At 38.8% G+C, this 27347-nt stretch overlaps 2 protein-coding genes across 4 annotated transcripts; both read left to right on the forward strand.

The window, feature by feature from the left end:
* The first annotated feature begins 526 nt into the window (after positions 1-526).
* TMEM128 (transmembrane protein 128) lies at positions 527-8635 on the forward strand. Of its 3 annotated transcripts, XR_012623027.1 has the most exons (6): positions 527-659; positions 1888-2029; positions 3856-4017; positions 5215-5323; positions 5925-5998; positions 6887-8635. XR_012623027.1 is itself a non-coding variant. In XM_074822128.1 (5 exons), exons 1-4 carry the CDS (start codon positions 539-541, stop codon positions 5312-5314), a joined length of 525 nt encoding a protein of 174 aa, XP_074678229.1. In that variant the 5' UTR covers positions 527-538; the 3' UTR covers positions 5315-5323; positions 6887-8635. The 3 variants fall into 3 exon arrangements, 2 of the variants coding, with proteins under 2 accessions (XP_074678229.1, XP_074678230.1); XM_074822128.1 differs by lacking the exon at positions 5925-5998; XM_074822129.1 differs by lacking the exons at positions 5925-5998; positions 6887-8635 and adding an exon at positions 5445-5918.
* A 2558-nt stretch (positions 8636-11193) lies between these two features.
* Positions 11194-25955, forward strand: OTOP1 (otopetrin 1). The gene is made up of 6 exons (XM_074821363.1): positions 11194-11479; positions 17267-17403; positions 20385-20443; positions 22036-22166; positions 24458-25404; positions 25785-25955. Exons 1-6 carry the CDS (start codon positions 11194-11196, stop codon positions 25953-25955), a joined length of 1731 nt encoding a protein of 576 aa, XP_074677464.1.
* Positions 25956-27347: the final 1392 nt, after the last annotated feature.

A 27347-nucleotide genomic window follows, 5' to 3' on the forward strand; every position in this document is an offset into this window, starting at 1 on the left:
TTGTAAATATGGTTATTCTTTTCAGTTACGGGTTGCAGTATCCAGTATTACAGGGTTCCTATGGTTCTTGAAACCTCTCACAGCTTTGTATGTGACTCCTGTTCCATCTAAACCACTGCTGTCACGAAAACTTCAGAATTTTCTAATATCTGTCCATGAAATCATCTGGTTTGCAAAATGCTATGAGCAAAATGCTTCTATGCACCCAGTTTTTCCCTGTTTTGTTAATAATTTTGACAAAACTGTCCTCACTGGCATTGGGATTTAGTTGCGGTGTTCACTCTCTCCAAAGGGGATTAGTGCGATTTACCACACGATTCACACGATATTCCTGGGCCACTAACGGGGCCGTCACTTGCTCCGGCGGTGCTACGGCCACGGGCTTGGCGAGGCCACGACCGGCGGCAGCGGCTCCGCACCCGGGGTCAGCCCGCCCGCCCCGGCCCACAGCCGCGGGGCCACCGCCCCTCACGCCAACGGCCGTCACGGCGGCCGCGCTTCCCGCCCCGCCCCGGCGTCACTGCCGGAGCGGCCCAAGATGGAGGCCGGCGGCAGCGGCGCGGAGCCGTTTCCGAGGCTGAGGCGCCCTTTGCGGCGGGGGGCAGAGCCCCGCGACCCGCTGCTGCCGCAGCCGCCTTCCGGCGCCGGCGGGACGGCCGGTGGGTGGTGCCGGGGACGCGGGCCTGGGGCGCGGAGGCCCCGCCAAGCGGGGAGCGGAGCAGAGCGGAGCCAGGCTCTGCTGGGCGGGAGGGGAGCGGTGACAAGCAGCGGCTGCCCCGCGGCGGGAGCGGGGGAAGGGGACAGAGCCCGCGCACGGCGGCAGCCAGGGGGCTCCGCCGGTGAAGGGGCGGTGGGATAGCGCTTGCTCGCAGCCAGCTCGTCTTCCCTCGGGTCGATTACAGGGAGTTGGAGTATGAAAAGGGAGATGTGAGTTGTGTGACAGACTTGTAACCGCGGCTTTCTTGATGGGGATGAAGTGCTTAAGTGCTCCGGACCCAAGCCCTAGTAGTTGAGCAAGACTCTAGGAAATAAAAAATAAAAATGGCTGTAAACTCTAGTAGAGCTGACCCTCGGCTGGTGATAACGCGTGTGGAGTAGCCAGCATAAAATACACTGCTGCAGGCACACGGGCCACCAAAAACATCTAATGGTAAAGTGCAAAGTATGAAACATCAGAGGCACCTTTGACGCCTTTTCTGACAGTGTGGATGAGTATTGAGTGTGTTAGCTGGTTACTGTCGTGAACAAAAATACGCTTTCAAATCTGCTTGCTCTGTTGTCTGTCTCTCTAAAACAATATATGGTGATAAGGGAAAAAAGAAAAGATACTTTTCTGCATAATGGTAGTTTTAGTTTACCTGTTGAAGGTATGCAGCATGAATCAAGCTAGCTCCTGAAACTGAAGTTGAAAATCTCTTGTGAAGTATCTGCAGTTGAGTACAAGAAAATTATTTATGCCTGAAAATAGTTTGCAAATATTAAAATTAACAAAAAAGGATACAAATAAATCAGTAATCAGAAATACCAACTTGACTTCCTATATGCTAGAGTAATAAAAATGCTTTAATAACACCAGGACGTTTTTAATTAGTTAAATAACCCTTTCAAAATCTAGTCAGCTGTTAATTTCCTAAGAAGATACACACAGTATGTGCTGATTGTTACTGCTTTCATGTTTTATCAAAGGGTACCTTGCTTAGTGTATTTTGTTTCAGGAGATGTGCAGAGCTTTTTAGAAAACTTCCTCTGTAATACAAAGTGTATTATATTGAGTATAATCTCTGAAGATAAATGAATTAAAAGGATAAAGCATCATGTTTTACGTAACTGTAATCATACTCCATTTAATGACTGGCTTTAGTGCTATAATTATGTTCTTATTTACAGAAGAGTCTACAGCTGTAGAGAAGAAGAGGAAGCCTCTTACCAGACTGAATATTCATTCTGCATTCTGGATTTTGGCATCCATTGCTGTGACATACTACTTTGATTTTTTTAAAACTGTTAAAGAAACTATTCAAGCAAATAGGTAAGATACCTTTTCTTACGAAGAAAGTTGTGTTGTCATATTCAGTTTGTTACATCTGAACACTGTTTTAAATCTTGGATAAACAAGATCTACAGTAGGAATAGAGAGAGCTGGGACTGTTCACCCTGGAGAAGGCTCAGAGGGATCTTACCTATACCTGAAGGGAGAGTGCAAAGAAGGTGGAGCCAGGCTCTTTTCAGTGGTGCCCAGTGACAGAACCAGAGGCAATGGGCACAAACTGGCACACAGGAGATTCTCTCTGAACATCAAGTAACACTTTTGTACTGCACTGGTGACCAGGCACTGGCACAGGTTGCCCAGGGAGGTCATGGAGTCTCCAGCCTTGGAGATATTCAAATGCTGTCTGGACATGGTCCTGGGCAACTGGCTCTAGGTGTCCCTGCTTGAGCAGGGGAGTTGGACCAGATGACCACCTAAGCCATTATTATTAAACTAATTTTTAAGTAAATACAATGCTTAAAATTTTACTATAATTTTTTTTTTTCTTCAAGCTCTGCCGAGTCATCTGTGTACATGCAAAATTTGTTCTAATAGCAGGATGTTTTAATACTGTACCTTGAAGTTTACACTTAAGTACAAGAAATCACTGCCTGTTTTGTTGAAAGTGTTGGGAGTTTGGTTTTATTTTAATCAAAAAAAAAAGCTGAAATTAATCTTTAAATGTCAAAATGAAGTTAATTTCTCTAGAAGTTCTCTAATTCCTTGAGCAGACCAGTGAAAGATTAGTGAAATAATTTCTATGAAATAATTTCTATTCTGTTTCTTTTCTACAAAATTATTTTCAATGGGATTGATGGATATTAAGTATTTTTAGATAGCTTCACCTGGAAGTGCTTTTAAAACTCTCTCATTGTCATTTTTGTATCACTATGTGGAAGCTGAACAGGGCCTCGCTCTGTGCCGTGAGGTTCTCTGGAGCTGCTCTTCCAGGCTGGTCTAGATACACCCTACATCCAGTTAGCTGTGGATGCAAACTATGACTCCAGGATGTGATCAAGGTTTTGGGTAGCCCCATCTGCTCCCTGCAGGACCCTGTCTTCCTGCACTGCTTGTTTAGGTAGACTATGGCGACTGCTCTGTTAATGCAGCTTTCATAATTGGTAGTACTGAGGTACCAAAATAACATATGATTTGCTGTACCAAACCAGAGCAAATGGTACCTGAGTAGTTGATTACTCTTTCTAATTCAGTAACCAAACTGTGGTAATAAAAATTCACTTTTTAAAATTTTTATTTCCTAACTATACATTCAGATAAGATTTTATTAAAGTACACCTTTCTCCCAAGTTGTCTTTCTCATCTTACTCTTGACATATGTCCTCAAAGAGACTCAAAAGTGTGTCTTCCTAAGTAGTCACATACCCTGTGTTTTCTTGATTCTGAGTTTGAAATCCTGTATTTCTCTACGGTTTTCTTCAGCTGCTATAAAGAAAAATCTTCTTGTCTGTTAAATTTGAGCACAGTTGCAGGGGAGACTATTTTATTTCATTACTGACAAAAGTATTTTTGGTGTGGTGGATCACTGACAAGGTCTGTTGCGTTACATTTCCAAAATATTTGAGGGAAAAATAAATTGACGGGAATGTTGCATTGCAAAATTAAACTCAATTAGTTATGTATATGAGACAGCTTTAGAAGGGGAAAAAGTGTTTTTTAAAAGTAATTTAAGAAAAAAGCTACAGGAACAGGCCAACTGTATAATTAACAGGTATTGTCTGTTCTGTTTCTAGACTAGAATGAAGGTTAATGCGCAAACTGCAGTGTGAGTGTGCTTAACATGCTTTAACATGCTTTCCCCTCTACAGTTGGTGGTTTGCCTCTGGCAGTTGTTTATTGGCTGCATGTTTATCTGTTGCCTTTTACTGCATACTGTATCTTGAGTGGTATTGTGGAATTGAGGACTATGATGCACAGTATCCAGCATTGATACCTGTCACAACAGCTACCTTTATTGCAGCAGCAATTTGGTAAGTTCGAACACCGTGTACAAACTTCCGAACCTGTGCAAGTCTGACTCTGTTAATGGGCTCATTTTATAAAAAGTATAATTTCTTTAATTCTACTAAGTGTATTGGTGACAATACCAGTTCTACGTAGCATAATTTCTTCCATTTTCAACAGTCATCCACAAAGCAAGAGTTGCAACTGTCAGAACTGTATATTAAGTGTACTTGTAGATTCTGTGCTGGATCTTTTATGCCTTGAAAATTTATAGGAAAACTGAAGTCCTTGGCTTTGTTAGTGTAAATTGCTCACCTCTGACAACTATTTGTGAGGTTTACAAATTAAGACAAAAGTGTATTTTCTAGCTGAGAAAAAATTATGCCTGGTCAGTTTCTAATACAGAGTTCTTCATTATCAAACAATCTGTAAATAGCAAACATATACTGAAATCTATACTTCTGACTATTGTTATATGAGCTTTAAGGGTTTATATCTTGTCAGAGAATGGTACTTATAGTAAGAGCTACTGTATTTCTGAGATTACAGGAGTCAGAATTGAGCAAATGTGCGTGTGAATGAAAAAATATGTGTGTGCACCAGTATAAATATTTGCTCGCTGCATGAAAGCTGATTCTCTCTTTAAGTTTAGATGTATCTGAATAATGTCAGTATTTGTTGCAATGGAGGGAAAAAAAGGAGGAGTGAAGAAGGTAACAGTTCCTTATAGTTTAGAATTAGTCAGATCTATAATCCATGTAACTGAGTTGCAAAATAAGTTGGTTTCCCCCCTTTCTCTTCAGTTAACTCAGATCTGCTTGGCTGGAAGTACAAATTAAGGCTTTTCTCAGTTGCCATGTATGCCCATGGAAATATCAAGAGTAGATAATTTTCAGGTGCTTCAGAGATTCTGAAAGTAAAAGGTATCTTTGCCCTTGATGGAACTGAGTGGACTTGCTCAGTGTATAATCTGCAGCAGCTACTGAAGTTTTAGAATGAGTTGTCAGTAAATAAACAGTAAACAAAACTACCAATTTAATAAGTAGGTGCTGGGGTCTTTTAATTTTGTTTTCTCTCAAGTCATAAAGAAACAAGTATTTTTCCAGGTTGAGTAATTTAAATCTCATTTCCTCTTGTGCCATATTTTCTTTGTTTTCTTTGATTTCTTTCTTTCCATAGTATGACAATTGAATTTACCAAAAACTTCCTGCTTTTATTCCCAGTTTCAACATTGCCTTATGGCCTGTCTGGTCGTTTATGACACCTTTGTTGCTCTTCATTCAGTTCATGGGCGTTGTGATGCTTGTGTCACTCCTGGGATAAGTCCTTCAGGTAAATAATTGAATTGTTTTAAGTACATAAAAATATTGTTGTATGAACTGCTTTGTTAGACATTTAAAGATTGTAAACACCATTTAAAGATTCCTTCTCTATGTTTAGTTTATACTTTTAGAATCTTGACATTTTGTGGCATGTAGAATAACTGGAGAACATGCAAGTATCCTGAGGGGAAAAATATCCTTTTTCTATAAGATTCCATTCTGGATGGTAAAAAGAAGCGATTAATGAGAATGGATGTTTTTGGGGAGTACAGGCCAAATATCTGCAGCTTTTACCCAGACTGGGAAAGCTTCTTCGTGAAGTTGCTTGACGTGATAGTAAAGGGGAGAAGCTACTAACATCCATATGCAGCTGTCTTCTCTAATTTATTTTTTTAAAATTCACATTCTTTGTCTTATCTTCAAGTGTGCTGTTTTCATTTTCTGTGATGAGCAGTCCAGATCAACCTATCTGGAAAACTGCCAGATATCAGCAGTAATTTGCTCTTCCTGAAAAACAACCTTTAAAAGGCAAAACCAGGTATTTTGTTGACTTGAAGAATTCATTCTCAATAACTGCAACATTGAAAAGGGGTTCTCACATCTTTTGTTAGGATATACTATTCAGATGAATCCTGTGAAACTGAAAAAGCTTAAGGAAGACATCAAAGATCACGCAGTAAATAGGGTAAGGGATGTCCCCTGTATCACAGGTGTCTACATCATCCAGTGAAGTGACTCCTTCAGCAGGTCTTGTTTGCTGTACTTCTCAAGGGAATGTGGGGAAGCCTGTTTGGTTTTGCTTGCCATCACAAATCCTTTCCAGTGAGGAAGTCCCCCGGCATTTTTGAGTTCAATGAGAAGAATGAGACTGTGCTGGATTTTGAGTGTAACCTCTTGTAGTGCTAGAGTTGTAGGCAAAAAATGTTTAATGGCTGGGACAGTGAAACACATCTTTTGTTTGCATAAACAAAGTGAAACTAGTGTTGCATTTTTCCCCCCATTTTCTAGATATCAAGAAACCTGATTTTTTTTAAGGAGGTAATTAACTTAGGTCATACTCTGACAACACCTATAGACTTCTGAAAAATACAATACTTCAGAACCTCTTTACTGTATTATGGGACCTTCAGTCACGCTTGCTAATGCAAACTTCTCCAAATCCTCTTTGTTAGTTCTGTCACTAGCTGTGTTCTGTCTGAGCACTGGAAGGATCTGAGGAAAGGACGCATTTCAGTGCGTTAAAGCTGTTTATATTAACAAACTAGAACAACCGTTGTGCATTAATTTGTACTTGGAAAGTAAGATGTACAAGTGAATTACAGATATCCTGAACAACTGAATCTTATGAAAACATTCTGGTTTTCTATATGAATATGTATATTTCTGTTACACAGAATTTACATATTCTGTATTAGGCCAAATAATTAGTGGCCTTATTAGGGCCAAATTATTACTTGGTGATGCAAAATCATTAACTAATCAATACTGAATTAGTACAAGATACGGCTAGTGCAGTCTATATAACCTGATAGCATTTTTGTTAAAGTTGTATTTGTTTTTCCTTTTCTTTCAGCATCACGTGAAGGAACTCAAGTAACTGTTATCCTGCAAAGTGGAGGTCACTTTTGTTACATTCCAGTACTTTTATTATTTCTAATACTGCTTGTTTGCTGTAACTGATACCGTAATTCTTAGACTACCTGATTTATAAATCAAATGGACATAACCATAGGTCAGCCAGTGGCTGGGAAAAAGCAACTGATAGTGAATAACTGAAAGATAGATAGGTTTTACCTCTTTTAGTAACATAAAGCATTTCATCACTGCTTTGTAAAGCTTTTTTTCATATTTCAATGTTAAGCAGATTGGTAATAAGTCAGTTACATAGTCCTAAATCCTATCTGGGGACTCCAGAGGTCACCTAGTCCAACTTCCTGCTCAAAGCAGGTTGTTTGGTTTGAAAGTAATTGATACTTAATTCAAGTGTTGTGGGCTTTTAATACTATATTCTTTCAACTTGAATTGACAGCTAAAATATTGTTATCTGGAATCTGTGTTTGTACTTGTAAACTTACTCATAGATGACACAGGAGACGTTTCTTGATCTATTAAATTTCTAATGTTATGTGTGTTATGATATAGGAAATACTTTATTACTTAATCTCTTGACTTCAGACCTGGTAATGTTTGAAAAAAAGATACAGATCAGGGTAAGGACCTAGAAAGCTGGTTGATGTTTACATCATTGTTAATTTGGTAGTGCTGTCAATGAAATAAATAGATTCTACTTGTGCTGATACAGCTTGTCCACAGCCAAAGATGGATGATCAAGCTGTGAATAACCAGCAGTCTAATGAACAATATTAACACTACTCAAGAAAATAAGAGAACAAAGTAAATTCTTTTGATGTATGCACTAGTTTTCAGTATTCAGGATGTTTTTCTTCTGTAAATTAACTTTTTGTTATTAGCAGTGCCTGTTAATGAAGTTGCCATTTTTCTTCCTCAGCAATAAAGAGGCTGGTATTACCTTAAATGTTATTAGTCATACCCAGCTGGGAAAATAAAATAACATTGTCTGTCTCTTCACCTCGGCTAAGCTACTTAAGTATCTGGAAAACTGGGCACCATCTAGTTGCTAGACCATTTTACATAGATCTTTGTATTAAATACTTTCACACCTGCACCTTTTGGAAGATAGGAGAATGTAGAAGCTGGGTACTGAAACTTGTTAAAATTTACTCCTTGTGACTCTTGCTTGAAGTCTGAACTGTTAGAGGAGACTTCTTCATTCTGACTTTCAAATTCACACTATTGCAGGATACACAATACATGAAATTGGTTAGTAATGAAAAAGATACACATTGTCTTAAGCTACTACTGTTTCATTAAGGAAAAAAGTTGTTGTCAGTATGCGATACAAAGGATCAGTGAAACCAAAATAAAATACATTTAGCCCTGCTGTTAAGTAGCTTGTAGAGTTAACAGCTTGATTTGCTTAAATGTAATATTTAAGTTTTCCAAAACCAGTTGTACTTCGCATCTTTAAAGGGCAAGTTGCCTATTTCAGATCTTGATCTTTTAACAAATTTTAACAAATTTACATCTGCATACACAGGTACATTTGAGTAACTTTGTTTATTATGATATTTAAAATGCAGTGTTGCTCAGGGATGGTAATTACCACTGTATTTTTATTTGTCAACTATATAAATGCTCTAGGTGTTTTGAGTTGCCTTGTACTCTTGAATTAAAACTATTTGCTACATGGTTTTTCAGATTTATTCTTCTGAACATCTTAATAAACTTTATATAAAAGTGATCAGTCCTTGTTCAGTACTTAATTGTTTAACTGTCTAATTTCACTGTTCTTGGGGACTGCCACCCCATCATTTTGCCTATAAAATAGATGTTCATGTCGATTTTAAATACTGTACTTGACTTGGAGTATGTTTGTCTCTCATGACCTCTCAGCTGTGTTTACAGGAGATGTGATACCATTCTGTTCACCTTTGGAGAGCTGTTTACCCTCTGACTACTTTGATGTCTTTTTCTGAAAATCCCAGGTTGATATACTCACTGTACAAAAGTCCTGCAAAGTCAGTAGCAGTTACGAGTGTCCAGTGCAATACTCATTCACTTACATCCTCAAAGGGAAGTAGTGGCGAATCTGGTAAGAATTTAAAACGTTTGCTGTAATCAGTAACCTGACAAAATGCAGCTGCCACTTCCAGTTCTGTGAACTTCTTGCTTTTGTTATTTTCCTCACCACCAAACAAAGAACTTACGGGCAAAAGAATAGAAAGAGGTATCTTAATAGTTTCTTGAAAACAATTACTAGGTGGTCAAAATACCCAGCTCTGCCAAAGCTTGAATGTATTAGCTGGCTACAGCCCACCATAGGTATTTTCTGTATCCATTTACATTAATTTCATTTGTGGATGAGAATGTGTACCAGCACCAAAGAGCTTTTCTTCACAGGTGACAAGAGATGCTCTAGAATAATGAAATAAAATAGTCCACACAGTAAAGATTATTTGTCACAGTTACCCATAGAAGCTCTGTAAAATGAAAGCATCTTACCTAGTTACTCTTTAAAGGTTACATTACATAAGATAAAAGTAGGACTTGGCATTTCCATAAGCTTCTGATGATAGACGTAGCTCTGAGCTAGAGGTGGCTGAAGCCTTAACTGTTTGACTAGTTATGCTTTTTATTTATACTGCTGTTATGGGCCACACAGAAACAGGGCTAGCTTTCAGTTAAGTGCATTTTCAAAAGGAGAATTTGTAGATGGCTTGAGATACCTGTTTCTTGAGAATAGGCTGAAACAAAAAAAGAATTATGCTTACCTAAATAGGTGATTGTCCAGAAATCAGTCATTCTACCCTTCTGCCATTTTGTTTTCCCTCCCTGTTCTTTAAGAGAAATGTGAACCTCAGAAATTTACACATAAGTCGAAAATGTCCTTTGTTATTTGAGGAAAAACCCTTCTTCAGTAATTTCTGGCTTCAGAATAGAAAAAGCTTAAAACCTTTCTAAGTTTTGCCAGTGGGAGCAGAGTAAAATAGATGCTGTCTTTTCATTTATTCCATTTTTTTGATGTAGCTGAATTAGTGGCTTGATTTCATATGAGACATAGGTCGCTCACTGTAAAAAACAATGCTTTGGATATTTGATATGCTACCAACAGATACAGGGGTGAGAATGTAAGACCTGCCTGGCCAGAACAAGGACCAGTCTATCTTGGTATTTGGCCTTCAAGCTATGGCTAGGCACCTGAATACCTAGAATTAAGAGAATTCGTATCGTATGCAAACAAAATACCATTTAAAATATTTAGTGTTTTACACTGGGCTAAATTCTTCTCAACCCCTACAGGCAGCCAACTGGTGCTCCAAATCTTGAGGTTTACATACCTTAATATCTTAGGACCATAGGTCACAGTTACAACTAAGCAGTTCAAATACAAAAAGGTCAATACTTAAAATGTGTATAAAAATTGGGAAAACAAGTGGACTAAATCCTGCAGAAGTCTTTACTACTTTGAGCTCAGTAGTTGCTACTCCAGCTAGCAATCACTGTAATACTCTGTTGTCAGAATGGGGCTTACTCAAAAAGTAAGGTAGATTGCTGCCTTCGAAAGGTCTAGAAAAGTCCTGAAAACAGGTTATTTACCGCCAGTGGAAGTGTCAGTTGCCAGGAAGAAGGTGGACGGTGGGGCCCAGAGTACGTGGCGGGCGATCCACTGCCACCCCGTGCGGAGAAACTGCACCCCCGCCGCTCGCACCCTGGGCTGCCGGGCAGGCTGCAGCGGCCCCGCCTCGCCGCCTCAACATCTCCCGCATGTTGGCCCTTCCTCGGCTTCCCAGCCAGCCGCTGGCAGCCAGGGCTGTGTTGTCACCGCTCGCTATCCTTCCCGTCTCCCTACCTCGGGACCACACGCACGTCTCTGTAACACCGACGTAAGCTCCGTGTCCCTCACCGCAACCAGCCAGGCCGGGCTCACGGGCCCCTCTGCGAGGGACACAACCCCCTCCGGGCTGTTCCCCCGCGGAGTAATTCCTCCCTTACCCTAATCTCGACCGTAGCTGTTGGCTGAGTCTAAGGCAAGACTCCCCGTCCCGCAAAACCGCTGAAGCCTCCCCCCCCGCCCCCCGGCAGGCTACCTTCCCCCGGGGGAGCCCGGGGCTCCCCCCCGGAGCCGGGGACCCCCCGGAGGGCCTCGCCCGGCGGGCAGCGGCTGCGGGGAGGCCCGGCGGGGCCGGCGGCCCCGCTCCGCCCCCGGCCGCCGATGGGGGCCGGGCCAGCCGGCGGCCTCGGGGCTCCCCGGGGGAAGCGGGGCCGCCTGCTCGCAGCACCTGGCCGGCGGCGCGGGAGATGGAGGAAGCCGCCGGTTCGCCCTCCGTGGGCGGCAGCTACCCGCAGAAAAACGCCGAGATCCTCAGCAGCCAGTACGGCATCAACCTCTTCCTGGCCGGGCTGCTGCTCACCTTCGCCTGGGCTGTGCATGCCGTGGGCATCAGCAAGAGCCACCTTCTCTCCTACCTCATCACGCTGATGCTCATCCAGCTGCTGTGGATGCTGTGGTACCTCTGCAGGAGCTGCACGCAGAGGAGGCTGATCCGGGACAAGGACACGCACGCCGGAGCCCGCTGGCTGAAGTGTAAGTACTGGCCGGTGGCACACAGGGTGGCACCACGCACGGGACGTCCGGGCCATCACCCGTCTCTGCTACCACTTTGTTACCCTCTCCATCCCTACCAGGAGCCATCCGGGTATTCGTGAACTTAACGCACATGCGGTGCACTCGAAAGTAAATATATACATAAGCTGAACACAGTGGGAGATTGCAGGGGAAAGCTGTAGCTGTTTGCTAAACATCCTCACTTTCCAACCTACCATTTACAGTGCTGAAAGCTCCGACGCCTTTTTTCCCTTACCAGGCTGGTTTGGCGACACTTGAAAAATAAACTGTAGCTAATGGAAGAGACAATTTTGTTGGTGTCATTTTGGAGAAATCATCGTGTTTTCCAGACAATATAATGCAACTTACTTTAGGCTAGTGCCAGTCAGAAAGGTCCTCAAGTGCTCTCTCTATGCCAATGGCTATCAGAGATTCCCATTTATATGTGTGCAGTGATGCCTTAGAAACATCTGGCATTAGAAGAGGACAAAATCCCTGGCCAGATAAATTTGTAGATTAGTACATAAAACACCTAAGCAAGGAATCTAAAGCTAGCATTAGCTTGTAGGAAAAGTATACAAGTTTGCCTGCGTAGTGGTGGGATGTGATGGCCCATGTCTGCAGAGTCAGGTGCGTACTGGAGTAAGGATATAAAGGTATATTGAGAGAAGGTGGTTGGGGACCCACATCACAGAGACACAGCAACAGAAATGCTGTTTCTGGGACCCGAGAAAAAGAAACAACCCACATCAGCACTGTGTGGAGTAATAGGCAAGCTCAGTTTTACTGACCTCTGTTCCAGTCTTGGCACTGTAAATGATAGGTTGGAAAATGATTATGTTAAGTGTAAGACAGCTTTTCTGTAAAATATTTCTGTCCTGCTAGCAATGAGACAACAGTGAATTATAACAGCAGCACCTAATGAAATACCTAAATGAAAATTCCAAGAACATCTAAAACCTGATAATTTTGAAAAATAAGGTCGTGTTGTGGAAGTTTAGTTTGTTCTCAGTCTCAGTTCTTGTGTGTCTTTTATTTTTCTTTGAAACTGTTAGCAATTATGCTGTATCAATTGTTCAGAGAAATTTTTTTTTTTTTTTTAATGTCTAACATTTTACAGCTATGGTCTGTAGACTCTTTCCTGAAATGTATGGAGTTCGTGTACCAACTGTTCAATTGTTCCTGATTATTCACTGTTTTCCAAAACAGTATTCAGCTCTCAGGCATTTTTCATTTATTAGCTTATGTGGCTTACAATCTCATGTAATTCATTAATTCAAGGCTTAATTTGATCCTATTTTGGACCAGGCTATGCTTGTGTTACTCAGAGGGTAACTTTCTTCTCCTAAGTATGGAATAAATACTGTTTAACATGGGTAAGTACAGCAGGACCCCCTGCCCTTTTTCTTTTGGCACAGCATTCACAGCATTTCATTTGTCCTACAGGATATAAGGAGTTACAGAAACTTAGAAATAAGATACTGGAATGAACTACTAGGTTACCTTATCCATTTCTTTTACCAGTACAGGATGGCTCTTTGTACTAGCTTCTCAAGTGGTGTGGCTTCCACTGCTTTTCTTGGATGTCTAGGCTGCAATTCAACAAATTCACCCTTAGGGAAAGTCCTACACTTTCCTATTCTTAGGAGTTTCTTGTAGTTAAAACAAGCCTTGTACAAGTCCTTTATCCTCTGTTGGTAAAAGAAAACTTATTTGAGCTAAGGAAAAACTCGGGTGGCAATTCCTCTGCCAAGATCCCCCTTGCCCTCCTCTGCACCAATGGTTTTGTCATAGAAATCTTTTCTCTGAAAGACTAAAAGTCCAAAAAGGATGAGGGGAGGACAAATTTTCAATAAGTCTATCCACAGAAAGCTCTTTGCATTTTTTGACTAGCTCTATCACCTGCTTTTGAGGAATATCTCCTTGCTGTCATTTTGAGAGAAAATGTTCTTGTATTAAGCAGTATAAAATGAACGTATTTTCACTATTCCCTTCAAACTGTGAATGTTATGTAAAAGTGGTGGTAGCTGGCTACTTAGAGCATTTTGTTGAAAAAGAATGACTTAACAAAAACCTCCTATAGCTGAGTCCTTGCATATGGTTATCAATGCCAGAAGGACAAATAGTTTACAACAGTTGCTCACAGAAAGGTTTCCTTGAGCATTTTTGCAACTGTGTGAACCCTAGAGCACAGATGTCTTCCCACTGGTGTGGCAGACCAAGAACTGTGCTTATAGTCTGAATGTGGGAAAAGTTTCAGCTTTGTCTTTAATAAGGTACAGTTATCCTGACCCAAATAATCACATGGAAACTTAGGAAGTCCTTTCCTCGATTCATCCAAATGTTATTCCCCTGAGTACACTCTCGTGTTAGGAAAAGCTCTCTGACCATTACTTGGAAGTTCAGACAAGTGAGCCAGAGAACTCAAAATGAAAATCAATGGGCTTCACAAATGGTTTTATTTTATCACGTTCTCCAGCAGCACAGCTTCTGTTTAAAGCATAGACAACTAGTCAACTTACAAAGCTCTTGGCAGACTTCAACTTGTATCTTTTTACTGCTTGCATTAAATTGTCTACTGTTTGAAAAATATTTTAAGTTTAGAGTGTCATTTTCCCAACTGTATCATGATGTCTTTTTCCCTTTTAGATGGTTAACAGAAAGAATTAAGCCAGCAGTTAGCAATACTAAAAATCATATTCTTGATCCCCTACAATATACAGATTTCAATGAACATTTGAAAAAAATCCCCCTTTTTTTTTTTTAATAATGCAGTGTTCAATAGCAATCCTTTCTTGCTTCTTTAATGCTAGAAATAGCAAAACAGTGGAATTATCTTCCTTATTTATAATTGCTGTTATATATCTAGTATTTAGTACATTAATACATAATAGTTTCCATGAGGAAAAGTTAACATGGAAACCATTAGCATACCATATGTATGGTCATTATAGTTGTGCTTTGATTTTTGACTAAGCAAATTAGTACAGTCATTCTCTTTTAAAGTCCCTTAAATAGGTATGTTGAACACTTTGTATATGCTTACAGTGTGGCCACATGAGTGATTGCCAGAAACATCTAGATATCATTTGAATATATGAAAGAATCAAACTTGAAAAGAAATGAGTCATATAAAGTCTTCTAATCCCCGGAGGACAGTGGCAAAACTATTGATTTCGATGGGAACAGATTGAAGCCCGCCAAATCTCTAATGGATGTAAAGAAAACATGAAGAGACGGACTAAGGCATAAACCAAAATACTCAATGTGAAAGAAACTTCATGGGGGGGAGTGTTTATTTGTTTTTGCCGTTGTTGGGTTTTTTCCCCCTCAGTGGTCTGCGGGGCATTGATGCAAAACTGTAAAACTGTACAACTGAAATACTGACCTTGTGAAATGGAAGCAAGACAGAGTGGAACTGCAGTACAGGTCATCCTTGTAAAGACAAGATGCATGTATGGTGCAGGAGGTGGATCACTATTCTAAGATGTGTTTGCTTTTTATTTTTGTGATTTTAAACCTGAGCCTCTTGCCTTGCCTTGCCTTGCTTTGGCTTCCCTCTTCCCATTTCTTCTAGTTAACAAGTGCCTTGTGATCCTGTCCTGCAGAGACACTCTCATGAGTAATGGAAGCAATGATGCAGAACTTTTACATTATGAAATACATTTTCCACCCATTTTGCTCTGACATTGCTACTTCACTAAAGCAGTTCCTCAGGGCTTCATCCTGCACCACAAATTCATTGGGAAATTACTTTACTAGTGTCACAATTGGGGAATTAAATACCGTTCTAAAATAATGTGTAAAGTCAACATATTGCACAACATTTCACTGTAGAGTAATTGTGGAAGAATTTTATAATCCTTTTGCTTCAGAAGACAGCATTTTCCTTCTCACTGAAACAACTATAATACACATTAAGTCGCTAAGACTGACATCTTTCAGACAAATAGTGAAACAGGCTGAGTTCCTGCATACTTTCTAAATAAACCATGAATCATAGAATCAATCATAGAATAATTTAGGTAGTAAGGGACCTCTGGAGGTGATCTAGTCCAACACCTTGCTCAGAGAAGGTCCAATTACCTCAGGTAAAGTTATTTCACAAGAATTAACAATTTAATGTATTTTAGAATAATTTAAATTCTTCAGATAAGGAAGGAAACCTATCATTTGATCTCAAGCCTAGAATTTTTCATTTTGTGAGGCCATTTACTTTTATAAATAATGAAAATGGCATATTTATTTAAATGTGGGCTCCAGTCCTGTTACACGTGTTAGAAATATTACAAATTAGCTGACATAATAAGCATAAATAAAAAAAATTACAGGACTGTACACATGCATGAAGTTCAGGTTTTTGGTTTTGAAATATGAAAGCAAAAGTTTCTATTTCTTGGTAGAAATTACCCTCCATCAGTAATTTTACATTGTTTTTATTATTGTAAAATGGAAACATAAAATCCTACTGGAATTCATACCCTTGTGGTAAAAAAAAAATTTTGAAGTCTATTTTTGTTTAATTTTAAAGGATCAATGAAATAATAAAAATACATTTGTATAATTTATACTTGATTTTTATCAATGCAACTTCAGTAATAAACGTATTATTAATTAAATAAATTATTAAATTAGTGTTTTATTAATGCAAGTCAAGTGGAACATATGGTGCTTATAAGGAAGTTAGGTTGTGTTCCCTTATAGAGGATAAATATTCATCAAAGTCAACACTAGGACGTTATTTACTCTGTGAGGAATTACAAAGAAAGATTAAGATACTGTTGCTGATCTATATCTTAAGGTCCAGTTAAGGTCCATGGAGAGATTTTTATCTTGTCTTAATTCAAATAAACCCAAATTAAATCCAGTGGAAGCTTGTGTGAATAAAAGCCTAGAGAGAAAAAAACCCCCAAGCAAATGAAGACTTTAGAGTTCAGTTCAGTCATTTCATAGCCAGTTGTGCTTAGTCATATGGGTACAAACCTAATAATTAATAATATACATTGTGTTACCATATAGCTTTCCAGAATGAGTTTGTAACAAATATTTAGATTCCTGAAAGAAAAAAAAAAAATTAAGCAAAAGGAAACATGTATTTTGAAAGTTCTTTGGGATACAAAATACATATTTAGAGAAACATATTAGGGGTTTTTTTTGTGTGTGTGAAAATAATAGAGAAATGAAATCTTTGGTTTCTTTCTAGGAGAACAAACCGTACAGCTCATTGTAGTTTTGGTCTCTGAGTTAAAGCGTAACCTCCTGAACCATGGGGAAGGCATACCAAGTGATTGTGTTACTTTCCACTGTCGAGCTCTTGGGCCAGGAGACTGTAACATGATTGTTCAGCTCCCTGGAACTGTATAGTTTGCTGTGTGGCTGTATAGAGCATTAATTCATGCACTGTATGGCTGCTTCAGTGCTACCGTTACTTGAGAGGCTGACCTTGAAGGAGCTGGGAGCCATCTGCAAGGTGCTGAGTGCCTCCAGGTCCTGGTCACTGCGGGACTGGCTCCTCTACGCTGACCGTGCAAGGCGCTATGGGGATGTGCTTTCATAATGTATTAGGCAGAGGTTTTCACAAATTAGCGGGACTTATTACATTGAGTCAATTATCTTCATGACCATCAATTTACTTTTACTTCCCTAAACAAGAATATGGATATCGATCGACTTATTTGCCTAAACAGATTTTAGCATATTGGTACATATTGTCTCTAGACACTCTAACTGTACATTGACATTTTCTGATATCTTTGTCATTTGTAGGTGGGATTACATTATTTGCAGTGATTACTTTAATTCTGGACTCTTTTAAAATTGGATATTATATTGATTTTTCAAACTGTTTATCACCAACTGAAGGCATTTTTCCTGTTACACATGCTGCGCACACCATCTTACAGGTAAAAGTCAATGGTTGCAGTTTTATATTATATCTGTATTTCTTACCAAAAATATCTTTTATCTTCTCATAATTGGTGAATTTTACACTAATTTAATTTCTAAGCATATCACAGGATACCTTTGAGGGCTAAATTCTTGTGCATGTATATCCTTTCTATGTGTAAATTCAGGCTTTGCAACCTGAAATTGCTCAGCTGTAAAACTCACATGGGTTCAAAAAAGAAATAATCAAAAAATGCTCTCCTATAGTTGAAGTTACATGCCTTGTTTAGTTCAAGTTACATACATAACTTTCAGAATTTTCAGGCTGAAATGAGCAGCTTGGCTAAAGACAGTTCACTTATTTCTGTATGTAGGACTTGCCACGCAAGTTCAATTCAATCTATCCCGATGTTTCGTTGTGGTTAGGGGTGGAGTTCTGATACTTCAAAGGGACAAAACCCTTCCCATGTATTTAGCTTGTTACAAAATACTTGCACATCTTTCCTATACCAAATGAACATGGATTTTTCTTCTAGAAGTATTTCATTATGTTTATCAGTGTCTGGACAGCAGCAAACATAGCCAGTGACTCTGGTAGTTTATTTCAGCTGCTTGTTTATTTTAAGGTTTTGGGTCATTATGATACAGTGATATTCCATAGCTGATTGTTTATCACATGAATTCATCTGAACCCCTGCCAGCAGATTTGTAGGAAAGAAGGAAGGAAAAAGCCACTCAACTAAGATACTCAGTTATAGCCAGGTCACTTAATGCACTTTCCAAGATTATTAAGTCATTCAGAAAGAAAAGAGCGATTTTCCTAGCAGTTATTGTGTAAATAAGCATTTGAACAACCTACCTTTTTTTTTCTTTCTGTAACAAAAAAGCATTGAAATTTAAGCAGTAACTGTGACCTCTTCTATCTTTCTCTCTGAGGGTGAAATTCTGATTTTGCTGAAGTAATCTTGATTTCACATTCTTGTAATACCCACTCTCCGTATCTCGCAACTTCTTTGCTTTACCTCTGAAAACCAAACCAAAGATATTAAGCCCTTTTTCCCCTGCTGATCTGCATGCAGCATTCTTCATTGCATCCAGTGACTCTGATCTGACAAGGTTTCCAGCTACCATGAACTGGAGCGTGGAAGAAACGGTGTATAACAATGCTGAACAAAGGGAACAAGAGTCCTAATTTAAATTTTACATCACCCCATGTTGCTGAATTTATCATCTACTTAGGTTAAAATAATGAAATCTTGAATGTTAGCCTGAACAATCAAGGGAAAAGTAAAAAAGTAATTTACCAGGTACCCCTTACCTAAGACAAATCTTCTCATGTCTTTGAAACACAGGATGAAATTACGGCAGAGAACATCCCTCATTACGTCATCTAAAAACCAAAGGATTTTTCTACAGAATATGTGTCAGATTCTGTTGTATTTTACTCAAATGAGACATCCTGATATGTGCCATTAAATTAATAAATATACTGCAGCTGTGCAATCAATGAACTAACACGTACATGCCCTTCCAAGACAGGCTGTGCATTATGCTCTTTTGCAGGCAGAAGTCCCTTTGAGGCAATGAGCAAAAATTGGATTTTATGGTATTTCTTCACCTTACTGACTTTTCTGTTCCTATTTCCCCCCATTTTCTTGACTCTAATGTCTGAACATATCTTCAAAACTTATATTTTTTTAAGTTTTGAAGAATGCTTTCACATCTGCTGTTAGATTTTACTGCATCTATCCCAGAATGGGAAATTGAACATGACATTAGATGAGACTAAGATGCTAATTTCAATTTGTTTGATTTCACTTGAAACCTCCATGAGATCTTGTAGTCTCTACACCTGGGGTTTTACAGTGGTCACACCTCCTTCTGATAAACATTTCATTAGAGGAATGAGTGAACATGTTATTGCTGGATGGCGTAGGTGACGCACAAAAGAACTACATTTTCCTAGCTTTTTTGAAAATCAGATACTGAATGTCTCAGACAACACCAGCTGTGATGTAGGGTGCCTACATTAATGGACACAGTGGTAAAATGGACTTCCAGTTATTCTACTTGCTGAAGAAGAACCCAAAGTTCTTTGCACTTTTCAAACCATTTCTGGAACATCAAACCAGGCAGGTTTCTAAGAGAAATGTTTTGGACCATTTCTCTCCTGATAGTTCACCTACTGTCAAGTTCGGTATCCTAGGAGCTATCCTGACTAAACAGGATGCCCAGTTTCACCCTAACATCCCTGAGGAATATTGGTATTGTTCTCCTTGCGCTTATCAGCACTTGGAACCGGTTTTGTATCAGCAACAATCTGTATACTGAGGTTTCCATTATCCTCCCACAAACAGAGATTCCCACTTTTAATACTTCTTTCCTCTTGATTTGCTAACTCAATACGGTTATCTCTCTCTCTTTTGTTCTCCAGCTTGAGCTTTCTGCACTATTACCTGAGCACAACTGCATGTGTTTCTAATGCAGTTGTCTCTCAGACTGAGAGTACAAACTTCTCTCTTGCTTCCTGGGTGTCTGTTTTGTTTTATTAATCCTGTCTGGCATTCTTTCACTTATCTGTCTCCCTCCCTCCATAGACTTTCATATATTTAGTAATTTATTCAAACTTAGCATCTCCATTGCTCTGCAGCAATCGTACTGCTGTCCACAGCTGGTAGCTTTATTTCCTTTGTCATTGAAATAAAAGCCTCTCCAGATACAGCCACAAGATATGTTTTGGTGAGTCAGACTGAGACTTTCTACTATTGAGTCACTGACTCTGTATATAAGAAATCTTAGGTTCACCATGCCAGACAGGTTCTGGATGAACATCAGAGGAAATCCTGAGTTATTTCACATGTATAGAGATGGAGCTACCTCAGTTTAAATCATCAGAGAATATAATCATCAGTGTTTCCATTTGTAGTTGCACTGTCCTTTCTGAGTGTCACACATGTTCATTAGTGTAATGACATTTCTATGTATTCCTTTCATTTAGGTGTACTTTCTTTGGTGTCATGCAAAGGATATTATCCAGTCTTTCAAAACACTTGAAAGGTAAAGTGAATCTGATCCTCATCTGGAATGCTAACAGGTGTAGGTCTGCACAGTGCTTTAACACCTACTGTTTTACTGTATGAGGGACATTGAAAACACAGAGTTTGATTCTCCTCTTGTGTTAATATAAATAAAAGGTAACCCCATTTACCCAAGTGAGAAGATAATAGTTAATCTGAATTATTTTTATCTTATTTTAACTGTGCTTATATTTTGTAATATACAACAGTCACAGAGTAAATATATTTTTCTCTAGAGAAGGAAAAGGGCAAGATATGATACCACAGTGTCACTTGCTTTTTTTGAAGGAAGGAAGCACTATGTATGTGTGTTAGGACTTTGCACTATATTTTCTTTATTTAGCAACTGAAAGGGAATCTGTATCAGCAACCTGCAGTCAGTGCAATATATCTGAGATATTTTATATTGATTTTTATGGAAAGCACCTTTTGAAACTAGATGCAGATATGCAAAGTCACTAGGAAACATAACCTCCCTGGTGGTATCCCATATCAGTAAGGGTTGTGCACATTTCTGGCACCAGAACTTGGTTCTCACAGTGTAACTGATGTGGCCTCTGAACAGCTGAATACATTTCTTATCGAAGTGAGAACTGGTCTTTGAGGCAGCAGAGCCAGCTGTGATGTATTTTTGGTTTTGTGAGAAAGTGGATTAACATAGATTAACCTATCTGTACCTAGAACATAAATAAACAAACATGGTAACTTTTAAAATACTCATCTCAAATTATCAATGAGCTGACCAGTTTCTATAGGAAGTTAAAGAAATTTACTCAGAAACATCATTTATGGAGAAGGGTCTCTTTTTGCTTTCTTGGGTAAGTGTTCAAGCCTCATGCCAATGAGAGGGATCACAGAAGGCTTTGCAATGTCAGCTGGTGAAATCAGCTCTGTTTATAAGCAGAATTTTAAAAATCCCTAACTGCAAGTCTATCAGTGAGAACAGTGCAGTAATAAAGAACTCTTTCTTGGTGAATTAACATTACCAGCCTCAAGTGCAGGGGAAAAATGCCTGGCTTGTCAGAAACCAGGAATCTCAAAAACAGATGGAGACCTACCCTCGCTGTACCAGTAGTCTGAATGGGATAAAGCCCTCTGTTGGCTTCCACTCTCTCCAGGAGACAAAAATGCATGGACTAGAAGTTGGAGAAGGCAGTGGTATCTGTGAAGAAAGACCAGCCACAGTGAGTATGAAGGAGCACCACAGAAGGCTGTGAAATTCGTCTTGCAAAACAATTAACCCTGTTCAGACTGTCCAGTCATTGTCATTAATGTGAAGCTTGTCCAGCCCAAAGAATAACAACCATCACATAAGAGAACATAACAAATAACAACAGCATGCTATTAATGGTTTCGTGCATTAAGCCATTGTGTTCCTGTAAAATTTTGGAAGTCTGGCATTCATTGTGCTCCACCGAACATCTTTAGAGAGATGGGTTATGATTTTATTTTCCCTGCACTGACAGCTAAATAGTGCCATGTAGCATGTCTACAGAAAGTTAATTCATGTTATTTAACATATATGGAGGTATACTCTGTGCAGATTCCTTCAATAATTACCTTATTTTGTAGGTTTGGGGTTATCCATTCTGTGTTCACAAATTTACTCCTGTGGACAAATGGAGTGCTAACAGAGTCAAAGCATCAACTGAATGAACATAAGGAAAGACTAATCACACTTGGTTTTGGGAATATAACAATAGGTAAGTGAAAGGGTTGGTACATTTTGGAATTCCTGCTCTAACATGCTCTCATACAAACTACTGCGTTGCTGTAGGATGGAGCTGGGTCATTCATGACTGTGTCAGCATGATCATTCCCAGGCAAATGAGCTGATACAGAGTCAATTCAGATCATAACTAAAATGTTTTCTGATCATTATCATGTATGTGATCCAGGCTGTCGTATTCTTCTAAGTGCCAAACAAACAGATTTTGGAAAAAATTTCCTTTGAGGAACAGCATCACTGAGGAACCCCTTGATTAGTAAATCATAGAAGTAAATTGAACATGGCAGTTTTAGAACAGGAGTTTACGATTTACTAAGTTATTACTAAGTAGAAAAACAAGCATGGATAATCCTGCAAATCCTTCCCGGGAGAGTTGTTACATGTGGCGTGTGGTCCTACAGGATTCAGTGGCATGGCTCAGAGCGATAGGGGTTATCCATTAGTGCTGCTTTTCAAGACAAGGATTTTGCTCTTGGTGGTTCTTTTTTTGTAATGAACCATTTTCTCCATTGGTAAGATACTGCAAGTTGTAAGCAACAAATGGGTATAACTGCTGGGAATGCCTTCTGCTTTCAAATGCCACTGAAGCATGGAGAAATTAGGAGTGCTTAGCTTTAAAGAGGAGATAAAAGTTCTCAGCAGCTATAAGTAATTTTCTTCCCATGAAAATTTATTCGTACAGCTGATAAGTTTTGATTGCATTCACAAAGGAAGACAGACAGCTTTAGAAGAGGAAAATGTATGTTTTCCCACCCAGTAAATTCTGTAGTGCCTGTATCCTGAAAACTCCTGATTTTGCCTCTACAAAGACAAATCCTGAAATAATTTCTTTTTTGCCTATTTATAGTCTGTAAAAATGGAAACATTTTAGACATTTTTAATAATTACTGCCAAAGTTCACTTATAAGTGAAAACTTAATTTTAAAATCTGTAAACCAGTATTTTCAGTATAACTGTGTCTAGAATTATGCCCACAATTTTGCATCTGTTTGCAATTTTTACCCTTTATATGTATCTATGGAAACTATCTAGTTTCCATTAATAATCAGGTAGCTGAATTGATAGTTCAGGGATTTTGTAATCATGGAGCATTAGTAGAGAGCAGGCAAATCACAAGTTAGTGGCTCTTCTTGATATTTCTACTTGTTAAATAGCAGCAGTTTCCTTACATTATTTCTTACTATTCTGCTGCCAGAATTATTACGCAATTATGAACAGTCAGAAATAGCATCTGAAACAAGGGGGCGGTGAAGTAGTGATCCACAAGACAAGTTCGACATTTACAATCCACTGCAAAAGCAATTTTTTTTTCATCTCTTAACAGTCTGTGCTTGAGACAAAACAATACCAACTTTCTCCTCTCCTCTGCTCTTCTAAAACTATAGAAAACACAAGAGAAACTTCCAGACACAAATCTAAGATCAGCACCTAAAAATGTGCTCTTCAGCATGTATGTTTATATATTTATAAATAAATACATTGTGAAAATAAGTATCTTTTTTTTCTGTCACTGTGGAAATTTCTGATTTCTGACATTATTTGCTTAGGTTATAAATGCAGATTAAAGGTATTTATTTTATGAATACGAGCAATTGTCCATTGAGATGCCTTATGGGTTTACAATGCAGGTAACTGCACAGCAGAGAGATAATGATTTCATAGGTTCCTCTCAAAAGGAGAAGATTGATTTTTAATTTTTTTTTTTTTAATCTTAAAACTATACTGTGACATTGAAAGTATCTGTGGCTTACTTCACCTCTTACCTCGACAACTTTTTAATAAAGTGGTTTTGGTATTAGAAACCACACTAGTATAAATAACTGATAAAAATGGGAGTAGAACGGATCCCTTTCCTTGTTAATCTTGTTCTTGATCTGATCCACAAATACCTACTTTTCTACAAAAGCCTCCTAAGAAGGGCTGAGGACTCAAAATCCTTGGGATCTGGATTTTTGTGTTATAAAAAAGTATTTTTACCAAGACCCTGCTGAAGCTTGGTGCACTTTGGTGCAGCTTTTGTTCATGATGTGATTATTGCTCAGCAGCTGAGTGGTGAAGTCAGAGATCATACTTCAGTGCACGTGCAAAAGCTTTGTTAGGTTAATGACTTTAACGGTGAGACATTTTCTTAGGTGGTTAACTGGGTGGCATGATGTGTTGTTTGACTGAAATCTTACCTTTTATGTTTTGTTATTTTGTTTTATTTATTCACTTTAAACAAGAAAACTTTATAACGCACATAACTAATCTCTCCCTCTCTTTTAGTTTTAGATGATCATGCACCTCAATGCAATTGCACAACAACAACTCTCTGCTCGATATTTTCTCAAGGAATATATTACCTATATCCCTTTAATATAGAGTACCACATCCTAGCATCGACGATGCTCTATGTCCTGTGGAAGAACATTGGCCGCAAAGTCGAGCACCACCAGCAACACAAAACTCCATTCAAATTCCACGGCATAACTGTTGGAATGATTTTTGGACTAATTGTGTTAACTAGCACAATAGCCATAGTTGTTGTGTATTTAATTCAGATTGGACGTTCGAAAATCAAAAGCGAGTTAGCACTTACTATGTTTTATTTGCATGCTATCTTTGTGTTGGCTCTCATGTGTACAGCTGGAATTGTTGCCCTTCTCATCTACAGACTGGAAGATAGATCGTTGGATAATTCAAAAAATCCTGCTCGAAAACTTGATGCAGAACTGCTGGTGGGCACAGCTGCGGGGTCCTGGCTCCTCTCCTGGGGCTCGATCCTTGCCATTATCTGTGCCCAGGCTCATCCAAAATACACATGGTATAACCTGCCCTACTCTGTCCTGGTTATTATTGAGAAATACATTCAGAACCTCTTTATTATTGAATCCATACACCGTGAGCAGGAAAAGGTGAACGATGATATTAAAACTCTTCGAATAGTGACTATATCTCGGGGGAGCACTTTATCACTTACCCCCTCATACAAAGAAATTTACAATGGCAGAGCCACTCGTGACAGCGGGGAGGTACCCTGCCTGTTTGAGGGCAGTATCTGTGGGAGAGAAAATGATGGTGGTGGTGGTGCCAAAGAAGAAACAAGTCAGGAAAACAGTTCGGTCATGCATTCAGCCTCAGATTTCTCATTTTACAGTAGCAACTCGGTTACTAATAACAAGAGGAGAATTCTGAAGAACATAGCTGCATTTTTATTCCTCTGCAACCTTTCGGTAAGACATTTTGAACATAATTCACAAGTTTATACCCAAAAGCTTCCTAACCTTTCAAACCTGATAAGTACATTAAAATTACATGGTTCTGCAGTTTGTAGCAAGTAAATTTTACTTCTTCTGGAAGAATAAGTGAATATGCCTTTGGGGAACAAAGTTTATTTAAACATGGGCGCCTAGGCTCATTTTAGTCACAGTACAAAAACTGTAGCAGCGGCAGAAGCTGAAACCCTCTCCCACCAGTGTGCCCCAGTAGCAACAGGGAGGGTTTTCTTAGGGATTTCTGAAACCAATTTGCAGTTCGGTGGGGTCACATTCATTAAGGGCTAGTGACTCATATCGCTAGTGATTAATACTGGCCTTGCGTTCTTTCCTTGCAGCTGTGGATACCACCAGCATTTGGGTGCCGCCCGGAATATGACAATGGACTAGAAGAAATAGTTTTTGGCTTTGAACCCTGGATAATTGTTGTGAACCTTGCAATGCCTTTTTCTATTTTCTATCGGATGCATTCAGCTGCCTCACTCTTTGAGGTCAATTGTAAAACATAGATCATACACGGTCCCTCAGTGAACAATTGATTGAATAATAAAATAAATTACAGATGAATGAGTGGATGAATGAATGAGTGAACATAGCAACAGCTGCTCAATAAATAGAAGATTCAATAATTTTTTTTAAAAGAAGGGACCATAGCTAACAGCATGGATTTTTTTTTTTTATTTTTCTTCCACATATTTTGTTATATATGTGGTGTTGTTTTATAGGTATGCTTTTCAGAATCATATTAGTGTTAATATGATTAACACTACATAGTAAAGTTAAAGCAATCTCATTAATCTTTGTTTTAGTCATCTGGGATTTGTCCTCTATATAATTTGTATTGCTTTGTTTTCATCCATTTTGCCTTGTGAAAGGGTGTTTAAAAAAAACTCTATGATTTAGGAGAGAAAATCCCAGGAACAGCTAAACTGAGTGATGCTCCTGAATCACAGAGATACTATGAAAACTCCAACTCTTGATTTCTAGCTATGTTTTCATAGGAAAACCTGAAAACATTTGCTATTTAGTTGGGATGTGGGAATTATTTTAAACTTCCTGAATACTGATAAAAAACCAATACATAATTACTATTTTCTTAACTATATAGCAAGAAATCCAGGTAAATAACATGTATCGTTAGGTATCATGCTGTATATAATTTCTTCTGATAAAATATATTTCTATTAATGCATCCCCCTTGTCTTGTATTTACTATATGACATGACTGAGAAATAATGTTAATCCTTTTACTTAAGTCTTTATTCACACATCCTTGAAATATTTTAAGAAGAAAACCAGTCTTATAGCTTATATTTAGTTATATATGTTCTGTTGCCAGAATGGTATATATTCCCTGCACAATTTTTTTATGAGCTGCTAATTTTTTTGTAGTTCAGTCTCCTGGCTGGAAGATAATGATATATCTTCATACAGGGATGCTGTAAAACATAGCTGATGCCTCTAGAAATCTAGAGGGCTCTTGGCCGAGGGTTTTGTAAGTGTGATTTACAAGCTCTCAGAACATAATCTCAAATCCCTAGGATATTTCGTTGCCTGAATTCTTACAGAAAGAAGTGAAAAGTTTGGTGCCTGAATATTCTTTGAATCTGCACCTGTAAAATCAAAAGACTGGAGCAATGACCAGAATACTGAAAGGGAGCGACACATTAAAACACTTGCTAACTCATAAATGATCTAGTCCTAAGTCTGGTGGGCCAAGGGCTGCAAAATTCATGCCTCTAGTTCCTAAAAGGACAGTTATACAGTTGTCACCACCATCTGTCTGAAAGCATTCATATTTCTGTGTGGGTGTGGTCTGCTGCTGAGACAGAAGATTTCAGCTGTCATCTGCTCTCGTGCATGAGAACAAAAATTTTGGCTTTGTACCACTAGATGGCAAG

The sequence above is a fragment of the Strix aluco genome, chromosome 4 (genome assembly GCF_031877795.1).
Source record: "Strix aluco isolate bStrAlu1 chromosome 4, bStrAlu1.hap1, whole genome shotgun sequence".
Classification (NCBI taxonomy): Eukaryota; Metazoa; Chordata; class Aves; order Strigiformes; family Strigidae; genus Strix; species Strix aluco.

Excerpts from the sequence above, each read along its gene's own strand:
- TMEM128 (XM_074822128.1), top strand. The coding sequence starts at position 539 with ATGGAGGCCGGCGGCAGCGGCGCGGAGCCGTTTCCGAGGCTGAGGCGC. Across the intron at positions 660-1,887 it reads CGGCGCCGGCGGGACGGCCG|AAGAGTCTACAGCTGTAGAG; the intron begins GTGGGTGGTGCC and ends TCTTATTTACAG. Across the intron at positions 4,018-5,214 it reads TTTATTGCAGCAGCAATTTG|TTTCAACATTGCCTTATGGC; the intron begins GTAAGTTCGAAC and ends TTTTATTCCCAG.
- OTOP1 (XM_074821363.1), top strand. The coding sequence starts at position 11,194 with ATGGAGGAAGCCGCCGGTTCGCCCTCCGTGGGCGGCAGCTACCCGCAG. Across the intron at positions 17,404-20,384 it reads CTGCGCACACCATCTTACAG|GTGTACTTTCTTTGGTGTCA; the intron begins GTAAAAGTCAAT and ends CCTTTCATTTAG. Across the intron at positions 20,444-22,035 it reads TCTTTCAAAACACTTGAAAG|GTTTGGGGTTATCCATTCTG; the intron begins GTAAAGTGAATC and ends CTTATTTTGTAG.